Source organism: Canis lupus, chromosome 2, assembly GCF_011100685.1.
Source record: "Canis lupus familiaris isolate Mischka breed German Shepherd chromosome 2, alternate assembly UU_Cfam_GSD_1.0, whole genome shotgun sequence".
Taxonomy (NCBI): Eukaryota; Metazoa; Chordata; class Mammalia; order Carnivora; family Canidae; genus Canis; species Canis lupus.
This window is the reverse complement of record NC_049223.1, coordinates 49,864,154-49,883,062: the sequence shown is the minus strand read 5'-3', so window position 1 is coordinate 49,883,062 and position 18,909 is coordinate 49,864,154. Positions and strand designations below refer to the sequence as shown.

Here is an 18,909-nt window from a genome sequence, read left to right as displayed (position 1 = left end):
CCGGGAGCGGGCGGCAATGGTTCGGACCGTGTGTGCTCTGCAATAGGCCTCCCCCCGCGGAAACGGCTTCGACGGGACTTGGGTTCCGCTGTCGCCAGCGGCCTTCCCGGACTGTCACGGCGGTCCCGCGGCGCCGGCGGGAGGAAGAGGCCGCCCTCGCCGTTTGCGGGCCTCGCTGCAGGCGGGCGGCGGGTCCTCTCGGAAGCCCAGGGCTCCTGCGACGCCTCCCCCCGCCTCCTTGCCGTCTTCCAGCGCTATGGCCGTCCCAGGTGAAGCCCGGCGCCGGGGCCCCGAGGTCGCGGCGAGGAAGGCAGCGGGGCCAGGGGAGGTTGGGGTGCGCTCGGGTCGCGGGGGAGCGCCGGGCGGGGCGGGGCGGGGCGGGGGGGGGCGTAGCCTGAACAGGTTCGTCTGGTCTGCAGGAAAAAGTTTCTCCTCCAAAAACAATCAGCGAAGGGAAGGAGGGGCGGCGGAAACGGCGTCCCTGCAGCGCCGCGGAGCTCCAGCTGCGCTGGATGGAGGGCGGGGGGGGGGGGGGGGGGGGGCTGTAACCGTAGGCCGGGCGGCGGGCGGGGGTGCAGGGGTCCGGGGCAGCTGGCTTACCTCGGCCGTGGCTTGAAGACCGGATCCCGGCGGCGCCCCTCGACGGAGCCGAGCAGCCGGAGGCATTGGTGCAGCGGCAGCCGCAGGCCCGGCCCCCGGGGCTCCCTGGTGCCCCGAGCTCCCGGGTGGCCCTGCACCCGCCGCTTTTCGTGCATCTGCAAAAGCAGCCTCGCTCCTTGACGCCTGTGGGTCCCTTCCAAGCTCTCGGTTCTGTGGGTGGGGGCGGGGGGCGGGGGGGTTCACCGTAAGGGAGCCCTACCTACCAAGTAAGCGCCCCGGAGCTCTCCCGTCTGCAAGGACGAGCGTCGGGAGGGCGTCTCCTTAAACCAGGTTTGCTCCCTGTCTTCCGAGGAACCCTGGTTGCAGGAGTTAGTTGCAGAATTATATCCCAACCCGCACCCCGCACAGCTTGGAGACTTCACGATGCACTTTAGTGTAGGAGCGACTCAGGTGCTGCGGTTCAGAAGCCCGCCCTCCCTTTGTTTCAACCTGCCCTTCGCGGTATTATTGAGCCGAGTTTGCACTGTGGCAGCCTCTTCCTGTCTCTTTTTGAAAAGACTGCATGTGTCCATGAGAGACACAGGGAGATGCAGGTTCCCTCCGGGGAGCCCCATGCGGGACTCGAACCCACGACCCCCCCGCCCCCACCCCGGGATCACGACCTGAGCCCAAGGCAGCGGCTCACGCGCAGAGCCCCCTCCCCCCCCCCCCCCGCAGGTGTGCCAGTTGCAGCCTTTTCTGACCTATATTTTGCAGATCACTGTTATAGGACTATTGGGCTTTTCAAACCACGACAATTTTGGGAGGAGGTTGGGGGGGAGGGGCTTGTGAGAGAGGAGAGATACCCTCCCGCACACACAGAGCAATCTTTATTTAAAGTGCCTACTAAAAAATAAAAATAAATAAAAAATAAAGTGCCTACTGACTGCATGCTGGGCAATGTGTGAGGCAGGGGGGAGGCAATGGGGGAACAGGACAGTTGCTCTTCACACGGAGCTGGGAATTTAGGAGTGGAGAGGAAGGACCAGGAAGTCAGGTGTATGTGTGGCAGGGGAACATTGGAAGCCTTCAAGAGCGCATAGGAAGGACACCTCACGGAAAACGGGAGAGGCCGGATGGGCTTCTTGGAAGACGTGGCATTTAGGATGAGTCCTGAAGAATTCCAGGAGGGTTGGAGTGGTAGGAGAGGATATTGCAGCCAGGTAATGGATGGGACTGACAGGTAAAGCAAGACTCACCTGATAGGCTGGATGGGTCAAGCAAGAGGCAACGTGTAAGAAGGGGAAATAAAGGATGCTCCCTATAGGCGGAACTCAGAATAGTCATGGGAGAGAGGTGGGACACTAAGTAGAGAGTTAATAACAGTAGCCAATATTTCCTAATGTATCAGGTGTGTAAATAGCGTGTACTATGTATCAGATGTGTGGCATACTGTGTCAAGCATTGGGTTTTATCTCCTTTTACCATCCAGGTCCACACTGGAAGATGAGCATTAGTATTTCAGTTTTAGGGGGCACCTGGGTGGCTTAGCGGTTGAGCATCTGTCTTAGGCCCAGGGCGTGGTCCTGGGATCCGGGATTGAGTCCCACATTGGCACCCCTGCATGGAGCCTGCTTCTCCCTCTGCCTATGTCTCTGCCTCTCTCTCTCTCTCTCTGTCTCTCATAAATAAATAGAATTTAAAAAAATAGTATTTCAATTTTATATGAGGATACTGAGGGACAAACAAGTCACTTGCTAATTAAGGGATAGCTAGTGATGTGACAGGTCAGTGGGGCTCTTCTAGCCCTAATGGGCTTATTCATTTTGCCGTGTTACAGTTTAATTTACAAGGTAGCTTCCACCCCTTTAAGGACCTTGTAAGCCATGACAGATATTTGGATATTTTCCCAAGGACTGTAGGAAGCCATTTAGGAGTTTTAAGAGATTCTTATTTTGGGAAGACCACTCTAGCTGCACAGTAAATTGGAAGGGAGCTAGCTAGGAGACAGTCATTAAGAGTAATTTCTGGTAAGTTATGATGATGCCTCAAGGACGGTATCAGGAAAGGAAGGAAGCACATAGAATTGGAGATACATTTTTTTTCAAAGATTTTATTTATTTATTCATGAGAGAGAGCAAGAGAGGCAGAGACACAGGCACAGGGAGAAGCAGGCTCCATGCAGGGAGCCCGACGTGGGACTCAATCCCCGGTCTCCAGGATCACGCCCTGGGCCAAAGGCAGGCCCTAAACCGCTAAGCCACCTGGGCTGCCCCATGGAGACACATTTTTGATGGTAAATTCACTAGGAATCAGTGCAGAGGTTAAGACAGGAAGTGGGGTATTGTAACACAGTGGGGCGGTTTACTAATGTAGGCAATACCTGGGAAAGAGCAGGTTTTAGGGGGATATGATGGGAACTTCCGTTTGGGGTTCGTGTTGAGGTATAGTGAGACCTACGAATGGAAACCTCTAACAGGCAGTAAGAGAGAAAATTTGTAACTTAGGAAAGAAGCCAGAGCCAGAGACAACCATTTGAGTTCCTCCACAGATGTAACCGAGTGGCTCCCTGTGCTCAGGTGGGATGTGCAGAGTGTGAGGGAAGGGTCTGTGGCTGAAACCTGGAGCTTATCAACGTGGAAGGAGCTAGCAGGGGAAGGCCCGTCTGCAGAGCCAATTGCCTAGGCGTCCTGAGCTGTCACATCAGCCCCGGGGATCTTTGTATTGCACGGCTGCAGCTAGAGTTGAGTTGCTGTCACTGGTGGGTTTATTACTTGAGCAAGCGTTTTGAGGACCTACATGGTATCGACTTTCTAGGGGACACAATATCATAGCTTGTGTCCTCATGAAACTTAAGTCTAGTAATGAACATGGGGTGCTTAAGAAAGAGGGGGAAAGTGATTTTTTAAAAAGTCCTTATTGGAAATGCCTTAAACTTAGACCAGCATTATCGATATCTTAACCTTCTTCCAATTCAAAATAATGCACCGGAGTGTAATAATCTTAAATTGCGCCATTAAGCTAGACGGCCAGACATGGACAGCCTGTTTAAACTGGGCAAAAATTGAGATAATAGATATGACATCACTGTCAGAGTACAATGATGTACAAATAGAGATACAGAAAATGTTGAGATAATTTCTTGGGTGATCGATCCAGATAGTGTATTAGAGAAAAACAGGGCTCCATCAGAAATCTTTTGAGATAATTATTGAGAAGGCCGACTATTATGTTAGGCTCTTTTATTTTTAGGCATAATGTTCGTATGGATTCAGCATGGTATTTCTAGGGCGGTCTCGCAAGTGATTACTGTAGGATGCGACTATAAAGTGGTGAGGCTGCCTTCCACAAACAAAAACCTGCCTCTCCTGTTTTATGGTCACCTATTTCAGCCATTTATCCACAGTGTTATGTGTCAGCATTTACCATTATGTAGGCAACACAATGAAATGTGTACTTTCTTAGGGAAATCATAGACTCTTCGTTGTGATTTTAAAAATGACACGTACAGGTTTCAGTGAAGTTTACTTTCTTTTAGAAACTGCTTTGCCCATTCACAGGTGTTGAAATTAGTTCTGATGTTCACGTTAACGATTCACCATCATTCCCCGCAAAGAGTCGACCTGCCCTACGTGGCAATGTATGTTACTGATGTGTGTTAGCATGAAAACTCTTTCTCTCTCATTCAGAAAACTCTGTCTTGTCAAGATAGTCAATTTCCTCTAGCCAAATTAACATTCTACCTGGCATATCAAAGTAAGTCAAAATTTTAACACATAAAACATCTTAGTAATAGAAGAATTCTAAATTACAGGGCACCCAATTTCTTTTCACTCCTAAACTGTCCACAATTTCTTTTCTCTCTAGTCTGTGCTGCGCGTTGCTACTGAAATAATTTTCCTAAACTATGTGTCTGATCCTGTCATTCCTGGGGGAGGGAGGACGTGTGGCAAGAAATTAGTTCTTGGCACCTATCTGTGAATCACATATTTCTTTTTAAGTAACTTAACCTTTGTGAGGCTCCTTGTCCTTATCTCTCTAATGAAGGAGTTGATGACTGCACTTTGTCTTCCTTCTAAACTGTTCTAGTGCCAAAGCTCCCCATCTTGGCAGGAGTGAAGTTCACCCTCCTAAGCATGGCCAGATCTCTCTTGCCACTCTTTCCTCCCACCCTTCCTCTCTAGCATCGTACAGTCTTCGGACTTGGCCAGCTATTCCCAGAACCCCTCGTGAACTCTTGCTTCCATGCTTTTGTTGTCACCGCCCCTCCTCTGCCGTCCATAGGTACCTCTGGGAAGCTTTCCTCATCTCTCAGCTGAAAGTCTGGCATGCCAGTTCTTCCTCCTTAGTAGTAGAGCTTTGTGGTTTTTACTCTGGCACATTCTAGCGTGTATGATAGCTGTGCAGGTGCATCGTCCTAGTACATTGTAGTTTCATTTAGGGTAGAGACTTGATTAATCTTTATGGCTTCTGGAACCTCCATTTGAGAGATTTGCCCGTAATAGGTAAATAATAATAATTAATGATTAAATAATAATTTAGAGGGTTGATCATTAGAACTGTTGCAAAGCAGAATCTAGTACTAAAGTTGACAGGCTAAACTAGACAGTGATTGTGATTCTGTTTCGTTAGTTGACAAATTCAGATTTCTAGGCCTCTTCTTTTTTTTTTTTTTTTCTAGGCCTCTTCTTAAGCTGGTAATACCTTTTTCTTCCTAGGTTTTTTTTTGTACCTTGAGGCAAGTGGATGAAAGCACTGTATACATTTACTTAAATGCTACTTCTTTCATGTCAGTAGTTTGAAATAAGCAGCTCTTTAATATCTCTCCTTAGGAGGATCAAATGTTTGTGCTGGCATTTTTAACTAAAAGCAAGGACATCTATTCTTTTCAAAATGTTTACATCAAGGATCTCCTTTAACTCATTTTTGAAATTCACAGGTAATTAAAATAAAATACTTGATGATCCTAAAGTAAGGATTATATCTATAAATTCTTAATATAAAGCAGTAGAAAATTTAAATACTTGGAGTTTTACTTTGCACTCAGTTTTAGCTATTACATAGCTATTTGTACCTCTTTGGCATAAAATCTGGCCACATTTTGAATTTTAAAAGTGGAATAAATGGAGGTTACCTTTAAGGGTTCCCAAATTATGATAAAACTATAATGGAGTAACCAAATGTAAAACTTAAAATATTACAAAGCAGAAAAAGAATCTAATCTAATTGAATCTAAGTAAATTAAAAATGAAAAGAATGGAAGGGTGATTGCAGTTTCTAAGTAATGTAAAGAAAACTTAGTGCCTTGAGCTGTTTACTTTTAAATTTAAATGATTATAGAACATATTTTAACGTAAAGAAGACTTTGACAGGCTTCCCACATCTAAAATAGAGAAATGTACTATTAAATTCCAAGCATTACTGTTATAGTTCCCAGTGACTAAATTGTTGATTTGGAAACCTAGGTGATGTGAAATTTTCAAAAAAATAAATTTAGGTCAATATGATGTTTTACCATATCTCTGGGGGCCACTAAATAATCAGAAGCATCTGCCAGGGGGATGCTACCACTGCATCCCTAGTGCTCACATGCTTGTATTTTCTCCCTCTTATCTTTGTCCCTGCTCTTTGGTCTTCTCTACTCTTTTTTCCTTCTTTTCATACTGTTTCTTTTTTTCCTTTTATGCTAACTATTTTAAGGCATAATTTACATATGTTAAAATGTACATCACAAATTGTGTGTGTGTGTATGTGTATATGTGTGTGTGTGTATATATATATATATACACACACACTATATGTACACCTATCACCCAGATCAAGATTTTAAATATTTCTATCACTGTAGGAAGGTCCCTTATGCCTCTCTCTTTCCCCCTTCCCTTGCCTAAATAGCCATTATTTTTATTTCAGTTGTCCTTCTTCTGCACCTGTTCTTCAGGAGCCTATCACTCCTCAGTGACCAATGACATGGGCCAATGACACTGTAGACACTAGTTTCATAGCTAGCAACTGAGAGCTGCATAAGTCACGGATTCCCAAGTGCTGAGGTATTAAGTTTCTCGCCTCAAAGCAACAAGCGTTTGTTAAGGACATCTGGCAAGTCTACACCATGCTCAGCAGTGAGTTGTATACAGGATTGTCTGGCATGTTCTGGAACCTAGAGAAGATGTTCTGGCTTTCTCTACTCCTTTAAGTTCTTGGAAGATGAAAAGCCTTCCAGTTAACTGTACTCTTCCCTGCCACTCAGGTTGTTTAACAGAGTTCTAGATCCACAGCAAGCCCTTGCTAGTATTTAGCATAGATAAAGACGTCTGCAATTTATTCCTAAAGCCATCAGTTAATAAAATTTTATTGTAAATCTGTAACGTAGCTTCTCTGAAGAATTTACAAGAGCAATTACTGCCTTTGTTATAGAATCTTGCACAAGAGCAAGTCTTCTTCATTTTGAGTTGTTTGAGGGGCGTTTTTAGTTTGGTTTTTGAGAAGGAAATTCATCCACATATTTCAGATTTTAAATGTACTGAAAGGTATATAATGACATACACCCTTTCTACCCCAGAGGCACTTCTTTTTTAGGTAACTAGTTGATGTTTTTAGAGATCTTTTTTGTATATTTCCATCTATGAATAAAATCTGTGTTTAATTTGTTTTATCTATATCCAATGTCCTTTCATATAAATGGCAATATACCATAAGCACTGTTCTATACCTTGCTTTTTTTCTTTATCTTAGAGATGATCAGCTATCATTAAGACTAACCATAATTTATTTAGATCTAAATTATTTCTACTCTTCTACTATTACAAATGATGCTGTAGTGAATAACTTTGTATATAAGTCAATATAAGTCAATATGCATTTGTGCAAGCAGATTGAGAGGGAGAAGTGCTAGGTCAAAGTAGTATGTACATTTATAGTTCTGATAGATTTTGTCAGCTTGCTTTCCATAGAGGTGGTATTGATTTATACTGCTATTAAGCACTGTATGAGAATGTATCTGCCCCGTACTTTTCTCAACCCTTTCTTTGCTATTCTGATAAGTGAAAATAGAATCTCACTATAGATTTTAATGTACATTTCACTTATTATGAGTAAGGATGAGCATCTCCATGTTTCAGACTTGTTTCTGTTCCTGCGAGCTTTTTGCTTAGCTCCTTTGTCAATTTTTTTTCTTGTTGGTTTTTTTTCGTAATGATTTTCTGGGTTCTGTATGGTAGGGATAATTGCCCTTTATTGGTGCTATGAGTTGCATATATTTGTTCCTACATTTTCCTGTGTCTTTTGAGTTTGTTTTAGGTGGTCTTTGCCATTTTTTAAAAATGTAGGCAATTTTATAAGTTTTTATTCAATGATTTTAGGATTGTAGGTCATGATTACAAAGGAACATTTCAAGGGAGACAGGTTGTATTACTCTGAACAGGACTAGCAAACTTTAAATAGGAATGGTAGGAAGAACAGCATGAGAACCTCAGATGGGGAACTGGGTAACTTCTAATATTAGAAGTAATAAGGGCCTCTCAATATGGCCTTGCTATTCAGCTTGACATAGATTTTGAGTACTATTGTATCAGCAGAATTCTTGTTCCAAACAACAGAAACTGACTTAGTTAATTGAAGAAGAAAATGAAAGATATCAGGGAGCTCACAGAACATAAGCAAAGGCTAGATAACAAGACTTGGAAAACAGAAAAGACCAAGGACATGCATAGCCAAGATCCTGCACAGCCCCAGACATGGTTAGGAGTGCCGCTCTCTGGTGTCACTCCCACTAGAAGCTGCATCTTGACAGGAGAATGAATGAAATGTCCTCACTTCATTGTGTCACTTATCTCAGAGTTATTGTATCAGAAGCATCAGATTAAATGTCCCAGGCAGAAGCATTCAGTTGGCCCAACACTCAAGAAAATTAGGACAGATGAAGCCTGAAATTTTAATGTAACCAAAAACTGATGAGAAACATGGTTGATATGGAGTTTTTTTGTTAAAGAAACCTACTCTGAAAAAGTTTGATATTTCATTCATTATGAATTCTGAGGTAGAGTTCGTCATAAGTAAGTTAATTTCTCATAAATGCTGAGATGAGGTCATTCCAGTTCTGTCCATTACAACAGTTTTAGTTCATTGTAGGAATGATAATGGTGCATTTAGAACAGTTTTGTTCTGTCTTATTCAGCGTCTATGGTTTCTATGGAAACAGACTTAACATTGACCTGGATTCTCTGCATTTTGTTTTTTTTTTCCCCCAATGAGCAATTATTTCATAATGAAAGAGCCTGAGATTTTATTATTAATCCGGTTTTATACCACAGTTCTACAACAGTGCAGCATATGTATTACCACAAGGTTTATGAGAAAAAGTGAGATGGAGGCACAACACTTAAAAACTTCATCAATGATACATAAAAATTGATAATAACCTAATAACAGCCTAGTTTTGCACATATTAATTGGTTAAAAGGCACATAAACAATACAATAAATAGGGTATTGTACCTTGTAGAAGAACTGAAGTTTGCTGTGGAAGTGGACTTAATAAGAATTAGAGCTTGTGAATTGTTCCAAAGTAATGGTAGGAAGAGGATGACATGAAATCAGATTAGAGTTATTACATCTTATGCAGTTGGACGCTGCTCATGGCACACATGCTGAACTGAGGTCACTAGAAATATTTTGGGTGCGTTTTGTGTATTCTTATAAGCCTCTGAGTAACTGGATACTACTTTCTGCATTCACTTAGTGTTTTTCTTGGACAAAAGTCACATTATATTAAAATTGTTCTCTTTTATATCAGTTGCACAGAAACAAATTCATGTTTTTAAAACAAGCATTATAGCATACCTGACTGTACTTTTACTAGAATAACTCAACTATATATATTTTTTAAAGATTCTATTTATTTATTCATGAGAGAGACACAGAGAGATTTTATTTATTTATTTATTTATTCATGAGAGACAGAGAGAGAGAGAGGCAGAGACACAGGCAGAAAGAGAAGCAGACTCCATGCTGTGAGCCCAACGTGGGACTAGATCCTGGGTCTCCAGGATCAGGCCCTGAGCTGAAGGCGTGCTAAAGCACTGAGCCATCTGGGCTGCCCAACAGTATATATTTTAAAGTAACTTTGGGATTAGGGAAAATGACTATTGTATTGTCTTCATAACTGTAAGGAGATACTTTGAAAATGATCTTCCTTTTAAAATTAACAGTATTAAAAAAAATAAAATTAACAGTATTTTATATTTGTGCTATATGTATTTTATTAGTGAATTTGGATTATAGCTTCATATGAAGGGTTTAGGAATTAGATGCCTTTCATTAAGGGAATGGAGCAGTTCTTTCCTGACCTTCTGGTTGGTGGAAGTCCTTATTAGAGGTTAAAATTAGTCATATATATATATATATATATATATATATATATATACACACACACACACATATATATATATATAATGCAGTCATAAAAATGATATTCTGATATATGCTACAATATGGATGATCTTGAAAACATTACACTAAGTAAAATAATTCAGATACAAAAGGATAAAAGTTGTAGGATTCAACTTATATGAGATTCCTAGAATAGGTAAATGTATAGAGGCAGAAAATAGAATAGAGATTACCATGGGCTAGAGGGGAGAATGGGAAGCTATTTAATGGGTACAATTAGTGTTTGGGATGATGGATTTTGGAAATTGTAGTGATGGTTTTAGTAACATTGTGAATGTACTTAATACCATGGAATTATACACTTAAAACTGCTTCAGGTGATAAATTTTATGTTTTTTTTTTTTTACAAAAATCTATTTCATCTGTTATTTCCTCTTCCAACATTGTTCTCATGTACCACTAATTATACAGAGATAACTATAAATGTTTCTAAACTTTGAATTTGTGACTAGAAGTTCGTTTTCTTTTGTCAGATCTGATTGCTGAATTCAGATGTTTCTTATAATACCTAACAATTAAAGTATTTCTTTGGATTCTCATCAATTCTTTTTAAAAAGTCAGTTTGTTTTTCTTCTAAGGGAGAACAGGAAAACATTTGTTATCTTGAATGTTTATATATATATGTATATATAGTAACTAGTATATATAGTGAATATATGTATGCATATACATACATAGCTAATTATTTACATTTGAGGGACAAGCTGAAGTTCTCTGGAATTTCTTCCTCAGTGTTCTAGAATTCTGGGAATATTTAAGCTCTTGACCATAACACGGCATTTCTGTTAAAGAAAAATAAATATATTCTGGAATTATTCTTAAAATAGTGTCAAAGAAAATAGTGTGAGTAAATTGGCTTTTCCAGTTACTTCTAATATTCAAAACAATTGAATGAATAGTGTTACTAATTTGAGTCAGGAATGACTTTCTTTTTTTTAAAGAAAGAAATTCTACAGTAAGAGGTTTCTTAGTTTATTCATGTGATGAAATTCTTATTTTTCTACTTCTTATATGTCTCCTAAAATGTTATCCAATTGTATTTCAGGTTGCAACAAGGATAGTGTCCGAGCCGGCTGTAAAAAATGTGGCTATCGTAAGTACATTAAAAAATAATGCTTCAAAGAGTGAATCATTGCCTCTTTGGGCAGTGTAATTTAGCATCCTGATTTCAGTGCCCTGATTTCAGCATAGTTCTATAGCCTTGTTATTTAGCCGGGTTTGCAGATGATTCAGAAATTGCTCTGTCAACCCTAAATAGTTACTTTCTTCCCTGCTACAGACTCAATAACAGATAACTGTGTATCTAGTGACTAGCAAATATGTCAAGTACAAGTGGAGTAGTAGATTTTGGAGACTGAAGAAAGTATATTCCAAAAAAAAGTATAAATGTATTTAATCTTTACTCCTTGTCCTTCTAGATATTGGATGAAGAGGGGAAAGCAATGAAAATTTTTTATGAAGGGTTTTCCTGTAGATTGACTTTAGTCTTTAAGAATGAAATTAGTCCCAGAATTTCTGCTCACAGGCAAAAAGTTGATGTAAACAATCATTAATCTCTGTTATGATCAGTGAAATGGACCATAGAAATGGATCAATGAAATGGAATAGAAAAGTAAACTTTAACATGTGCAATTTTATAGCTTAAATTTGTAATTATGTATCACAAATACCACTTCTTTAAAGTAACATTTCCTAAAGCTTTGATAACAGCTATAACAGTAGCATTTGTTGTTTTTTAAGTTGTTTGGCGACCATGCAAATGAGCCTGGATTATGGTTAATACTCTGTATAAAATTAGTTAACTAATTAATTTACATAAAAGTGTAGTTATATTTGAAGCAGAATGTTACATGAGCCTCAGATGTACAACATAATGATTTGATAAGTTTTTACTTTAGGCTATGCTCACCACAAGTATAGTTACCACTGGTCACTACATAGTGCTATTACAATACCATCAACTGTATTCCCTATGCTGTACAGAAAAGTTATTTTTAAAAAGATAAATGTGATGTAAAAAAAAAAAAGGCCATTCAAGAGCATGTGAATTGAGAGCACTCAGGGACATAAATCTCCATTAAAAGGGCTCATAATGAAAGCATACTGAGAGTACCAAGTCACATTCCTCCAAGCCGAGGCTGAAATCTGTCTCAAGGGAATCTTGCTCATTTAGCATAAGCATACATAACCTTCGTATAAATAAAAACTCCTGAAGAATATACTTGCATGCAAGAAATGAGTACAATAAAAATCTTTCTGTGTTTTAAACTTGCTTATTTTTGCTTTGTTTTTTTTCTTTAAATCTTTGCTAATTTCTGTGTTTCATTTCTTGATTTAGGACTTATGAACCTGCTTGCTCATGTGCATGTTCTTGTGCATGTGTGCACTCGCTCGCTCTCTCTTCTATATATGCTGTTTTATTTACTTCAAAATCCGGAATGGATTTTCCAATCTATCTACGAATACTGGTTTATCTACTTGGACCTCTTCTAAGATTTGTAGGAAAATAGTGAAAATAATTTGTTGGAAATATTTGTTGATTTAGTCTCCTTATTGCTATTTTATTTTACACTATAATTGAAGTATCTGTAGTAATTAGAATTTTCTTATAGAAGCCAAGTAAACAAATAGGTTTGTCAATCTTTCTAAGTTTAGTTCCTTCTGCTTTATTATTTTAATCTATGATTTTAGTGATTATTATTATTATTTTTTTTTTTTTAGTTTTTTTTTTTAATTTTTTATTTATTTATGATAGTCACAGAGAGAGAGAGAGAGAGGCAGAGACATAGGCAGAGGGAGAAGCAGGCTCCATGCACGGGGAGCCCGATGTGGGATTCGATCCCGGGTCTCCAGGATCGCGCCCTGGGCCAAAGGCAGGCGCTAAACCGCTGCGCCACCCAGGGATCCCCAGTGATTATTAAATAACTCATTTGTCTCCTGTGGAAAAATTAAGTAATACTTCCCTTCTGGCTTAAACTTAACACCTTATACCTATTAAAAAGGAAGATCTTCTCAATTTATGTGTCTTTCTAATGGAAACTACATTTAAAAAATTACCTGTTATTTGGAGGCCAGAATCTTAGTATTGATGGGGTATCTAAGAGAAAAGTCCACAAAAATCTTTGAAATGTTTTTAATGCCTAAAAATGTGCATATTCATCAATCAGTTACAAAAGAGTATTATCTCTCTAATGTGAAACAAATGATTTAGGTTGTACAATTTAAAAATTTTAATACTTGAAGAAGATTTTATTGTCAGTATGTTTCAAATATGGTTATATTGTTTTCAAAAGCTTGAAGTTAAGGGGGCTGTATTACAAAAGTTAAGATGTATTACTAAATAACATGAATGTCACTTTTTCATGACATTCCTCAACAATATTAGAAGAATTATTATTTGTATGATGAGTTTCTGAATTTTTTTTGGAGTTGGCAACTTCTGAATATTTAAAAGCTACAAAGTCACTAAGCCTTTGTCCATGGAATAAATGTCTCAGATAATTATCATAGTTCTCAGAAAACATACCTTTAAAAAGTTCAGTATACTGAGTATACTCAATAGTGGAGCATTTGATTATAGCAGCAGGAAATAAGAACATACCTAAATACCTTTAATATTTTATTTAACTTAAAATACTAATCTATTGATAGACATTCATGACCTTTTCTTTGCCCATGGGTCGGCTCATTATTGTTTCTCATAGTCTTTTAAGTGCGAATACCTGAAATGCATTTCCTACTTCTTAGTTTGTTTCTCCAAAGATAAGCAAGCAGTGAAAATAATAAGTCTAAATGCAAAATCATTTTATCATTATTTCTCAGCTAGGGGTAATACTGCCCCCTTGGAAATCCATGGACTTTTTTTTTTTCTTCTTAAGTTGTCCATTTGGGGTTAAGAGCAACAATAGGACATTTAGTATGTAGGGTTTAGGGATTATAAACATCCTACAGTGTGTAGGGCAGTACTAGGCAGTGGAGAATTATCTACCTCAAAATGACAATGGCTCCCACTTTGACAAACAGGTACTTTTTATTGTTTTAGATTTTTTTTCTCTGTCTTGTACAGTCTTGCACCAGTACCTAATTTGAAAACTGCTTTTTAAAAATAATTCATTTAAATCAGGTGTTTCCCATAATACAGCTTTGTTTATAGAAACAACCACTTTTTTTGTCCTGGATTCATATTTTTGGCCTTACATAATTGTACATAAGCAAACTTATATATAACAATAACAGACTCTTAGTGGAATAAAATATCAACAGGTAAAGTAAAATATTTAGGTATGAGCTGAGGAAAGACCAAGAAGGTACAATGCTAGGAGAAGAAGAATAGATATTCAAAAGTGAGGGAAAATTGTCATGTGCTACTGATAGGATTTGTAAAAGATGGTTTGGAAATTGTCATTGGATTTACCAGGTAGGATGCTTTTTTGACCTTAGGAAGTTCAGTTTAAGTGGAGTGGTAGGTCATGAAGCAAACTGGGCAGATTTAAGCCTGTATGGGGAGGGATAAAAAAATGGAGTGGCTATATAGTCTCTAGTTTCATGAAATTTGCATGGGAAAAGTAAGGAACTGTCTTAGTCCTTATGGGCTTCTATAACAAAAATAAATAGAATCTTTAAAAAAATAAAATAAAAGGGACTCCAGGGACATCTCTAGTCCTTTCCACCATGTGAGTGTGTGTGTGTATATATATATATATTTTTTTTTAAGATTTTATTTTTTAAAATCTTTAAAGATTTTATTTACTCATGAGAGACAGAGACAGAGAGAGAGAGAGACAGAGACACAGGCAGAGGGAGAAGCAGGCTCCACACAGGGAGCCCAACGTGGGACTTGATCCCAGGTCCCCTGATTGTGCCCTGGGCCGAAGGCGGCACTAAACAGCTGAGCCACCCAGTCTGCCCCCTCTTTTATAAGGCAGTAATCCCATTCATGAGATTACCACCCTCAGAACCTAATCACCTCCCAAAGCTTCCACCAACTAATACCATCCTCTTTGGGGGTTAGAATTTCACTATATGAATTTTGAGGGGGCACAGACATTAGGTCATAACAGGAACATATTGAATATACTTGACCCTTGAACAAGATGAGTTTGAACTGCACAGGTTTAGTTGTGAGTAGGATTTTTTTTGTCTTTGTTTTTGTTTTAATAAATACTGTACAACAGTAGAACAGGAACCATCATGTCTCCTTCTCTTCCTCCAAACCTCCACTTAGCCAAACTAGATACTAGAGTGATACCTGTATCTTGCTTCTCTCTTGGGAATGTGGAAAACCTTCCAAGTGGAGTCTAGGGAAGGTAGATAACCAGGGAAGTTAAAGCACCTTTACCCTTCTCTCTAGGTCGCTTGTTCCACCTGGTCCCCTTTATGTGATTCTAATGCAGTTTCTGCTTGTGGGGGAAATGCTGTCAAGGGGTAAGTTCCCCGACAATATTAGCAACCCTCCTTAGAAGACATTCAGCACCTTGGACAGCACCCCCATACTGAGTCCAAGGCTTTTGTCTGGTGCGGTCCTGTCCCCCGAGGGTTCTGCACTCCTTGGTGGAGAGTCAGTAACCCCTTGGGTGGGTTATTATGTGGTCCTTGGCTTCTTTGGCAACAACCCTTCCCCAGAGCCTGTTTCTTGCACCTCCCAGTTCAAGACCTCAGTGAAGAGAGTTCCCCACAGGTAGTAGGATAGAGTACCAGGAGCAGGGAAGAACCCTGATGTTCCGGCCTTTACTGCAACTTGCCTCCACCTTTGCTTTGTTTTTCATCATTTGGTTACTTCTATCTTACTTTTCTATCACAAAAAATACAGTAGTTCAGTTTTGAGGGAGCCAGAAGTTATATGTGGATTTTTGAGTGCCCCTACCCTACCCCCTATGTTGTTCAGGAGTCCACTATAATTCCTGGAAGGGAATTTGGCATAAAGGGAGGGTTTTATATTTAAGATATAATATGTTTATATAGACTGAAGGGATATTATAGGAAATGTTGCAGATCCTGGAGACCGGAGAAGATTAAGCAATTTCCTCTAAGAGTTATAACAAGGATATTTCTTAATTTTGGAGGAAGCTAGGTGAGAATAAGTATGGCTATTTTCAGGTGTGGAGACAGTAGAATGAGACACTGTCTGGTAATCTTAGGAGGCTGAATTATCTGTTTGGGGAGGGGGCATTGAGTGAGACAGGAAAGTGTTTGGACCATAATTTAAGTCAGTCATAAGTTTGGAAAAGTCACTGAGGAAAATAGCACAGGCACAAAAAATGAAATGTTTTGTATTTGTGCTAATGTTCATGAATGTGTGATTGCACTCAAGCATTGCTTGGTGACTCAAGGATAGGCACTATCCAAAGAAAGTTTAGCTTTGAGCCAGAATATTTGTTTTACGGTGAGATATGATAGATGATCAAGAATATGAATGAGTCATAGAGACTTATAAAAGAGTGTTCAGGGAGTCAGGAATGAGGAATTTGATAGGCTAGGGGAAAATGAAGGGATTGAGTGAGTTAAGATCTTATTAAGATTCCCAAACAGATCTGTGTATGGGTGTGAGGGAGTGAGAAAGCTAGAAGGATAAGTGCTTATACTGAGAGTATGATTTTGGAGTTTAAAATTTCCAAAATGGAACATTTCAGGTGATGACAGGGAGCATAGTGTGGCCATGGCATCTAGAATATCAAGGAACTGAGAAAAGCCGTACAGCACCCTAGACTGTCCATTTAGGCCTGTAGAAGGGCTTAGGGTGAAGCACTAGCGTATGAGCCAGATTCCAAAGACTTCAGTAGATAGGCAACAGGGCTGCGTGGGAGAGTAGAGGACTGCTATATTGGGAAACAGTATTAAGAAGCCTGGAGGATGCTAATAATACTGAAATAAGCTGTAGAAAAGTGTTCTCGGGGAAGAGCCAAATATCCTTTAAAACAAGTGGTAGAGGAAGCAAACTGAGGACAATTTGTCCACTAGGGATTGTGTGTTTCAGAAGCAGTCATGAGAAGATTGGGAGAGAAGGGGGTAATGATCCGTTAGGTCAGGAGCACAGAAGCAATATGAAGATGAGACTTCCAGGAAGATATATGGATACAGAAGCCTGCATTTTTGGGTAGGAATCACAATGATAGGGACATGAAGCTTGGTGGAATTAATTGTGTTTAATGATTCAGAAGTTTGTAATGTAGCCTCATGCTCTCAGAGCTGAGGACCTTAGGGAACCCCCAAACCTGGTTTACTTAGCTCTAGTTCACATGGTCTGCATACTCCTTGGGCCAAGCGATAGGTACATGAGCATCCTGATTATAAAACATAATTTATCGGGACGCCTGGGTGGCTCAGCAGTTTAACGACTGCCTTCGGCCCAGGGCGTGATCCTGGAGTCCCGGGATCGAGTCCTGCATGGGGCTCCCTGCATGGATCCTGCTTCTCCCTCTGCCTGTGTGTCTGCCTCTCTCTCTGTGTGTGTCTCTCATGAATAAATAAAATCTTTTAAAAAATAATAATAATAATAAAAACATAATTTATCATTCATTTGGTAAATCTTTGTCAGCACGTTCTAAATGAAACTAAGTTTTTATTGTTATGTGGCACTTTGAGTTGCCCATCCAACCACTCCTTGAATGCAAATGATGGAGAACGTACTTTTGCTTTTAATGATACAATAAATGGTCATAATCTGACACCATGTATTAAATACCTACTTGGTGCTATAGACTCTGCTAAGCACTTTAAAGATACAACTCACTGCATTTCATTCTTAAAACAACCTTATGAAGTAGGTTTCCTGGTGCCCATTTTCATGAACAATCAAAAAAAAAGATGGATTCCGGCACCAGATGCCTAGATTGCCTAGATTGTTACTGTTACAAATCAGAAAATAGGCTCAGGAGGATTACTTTATTATTAAGTGGGGAGACTGGAAATTGAAATCTGGTAATCTGTAAGACTTTACACTATGCCATCGTCTTTTTCCCACTATTTTTAAAAATTATGGCAAAATATATATATAACATAAAATTTGCCATCTTAAGCATTTTTAAGTATATAATTCAGGTGCATTTATTACATTCACAGTGTTGTACAACCAACTCCACTATTTATTCTGACACTTTTCATTACCCTAAACAGAAATGCCATAACCATTATTTCTCCAGCCCTCCCTTCCCCCAGGCCCCATCCTCCAATTTACTTTCTGTTCTATGAATTTGGCCATTCTGACTGTATCATGTAAGCATAATCATATGGTATTTGTACTTTGTGTCTAGCTTATTTCCCTTAGTATAACATTTCAAAATTCATCTCTGTTTTTGTTTCTTTGTTTTGTGGTTGATATGATACATTGTATTTATCCATTCATCTGTTGGCAGGCACTGGGGTTGTTTCCACTTTATTGGTATGGTGACTAATGGAGCCATGAAATTATGTGTCGGAATCCCTTTTTTCAGTTCTTTTGGGTATATGCCTAGGAGTGGAATGCTGGGTCACCTTGTTCAGCTTTTAGGGGGCCTGCCAAACTGTTTTCCACTAAAATGGAACATTTCGTTTTACATTCCCACTAGAAATGTGTAAGAATTCCAACTTCTCTGCATTCTTGCCAACATTATTCTTTTCCTTTTTTTTTTTTTTTAATGTGTAGCCATCCTAGTAGATAGTAGGAATTGATATCTCATTATGGTTTTTGATTTGAATTTCCCTCATGATTAATGATGGTGAGCATCTTTTTTTTTTTTTTTTTTTTTTTTTAAGATTTTATTTGTTCATGAAAGAGAGAGAGGCAGAGACACAGGCAGAGGGAGAAGCAGGCTCCATGCAAGGAGCCTGACGTGGGACTCGATCCTGGGTTTCCAATATCAAGCCCTGGGCTGAAGGCGGTGCTAAACCACTGAGCCGCCTGGGC

The 18,909-nt window shown here is 39.5% G+C and overlaps 1 protein-coding gene across 1 annotated transcript in view; it reads left to right on the top strand.

Moving 5' to 3' along the window:
• The window catches only part of SREK1IP1 (SREK1 interacting protein 1), a 48,759-nt gene that overhangs the window by 356 nt on the left and 29,494 nt on the right, over window positions 1-18,909 (top strand). The window contains exons 2-3 of the mRNA XM_038529582.1: window positions 47-269; window positions 11,074-11,121. Coding sequence (XP_038385510.1) covers window positions 47-269; window positions 11,074-11,121 — 271 coding nt within the window. The remainder of the gene's footprint in view (window positions 1-46; window positions 270-11,073; window positions 11,122-18,909) is intronic.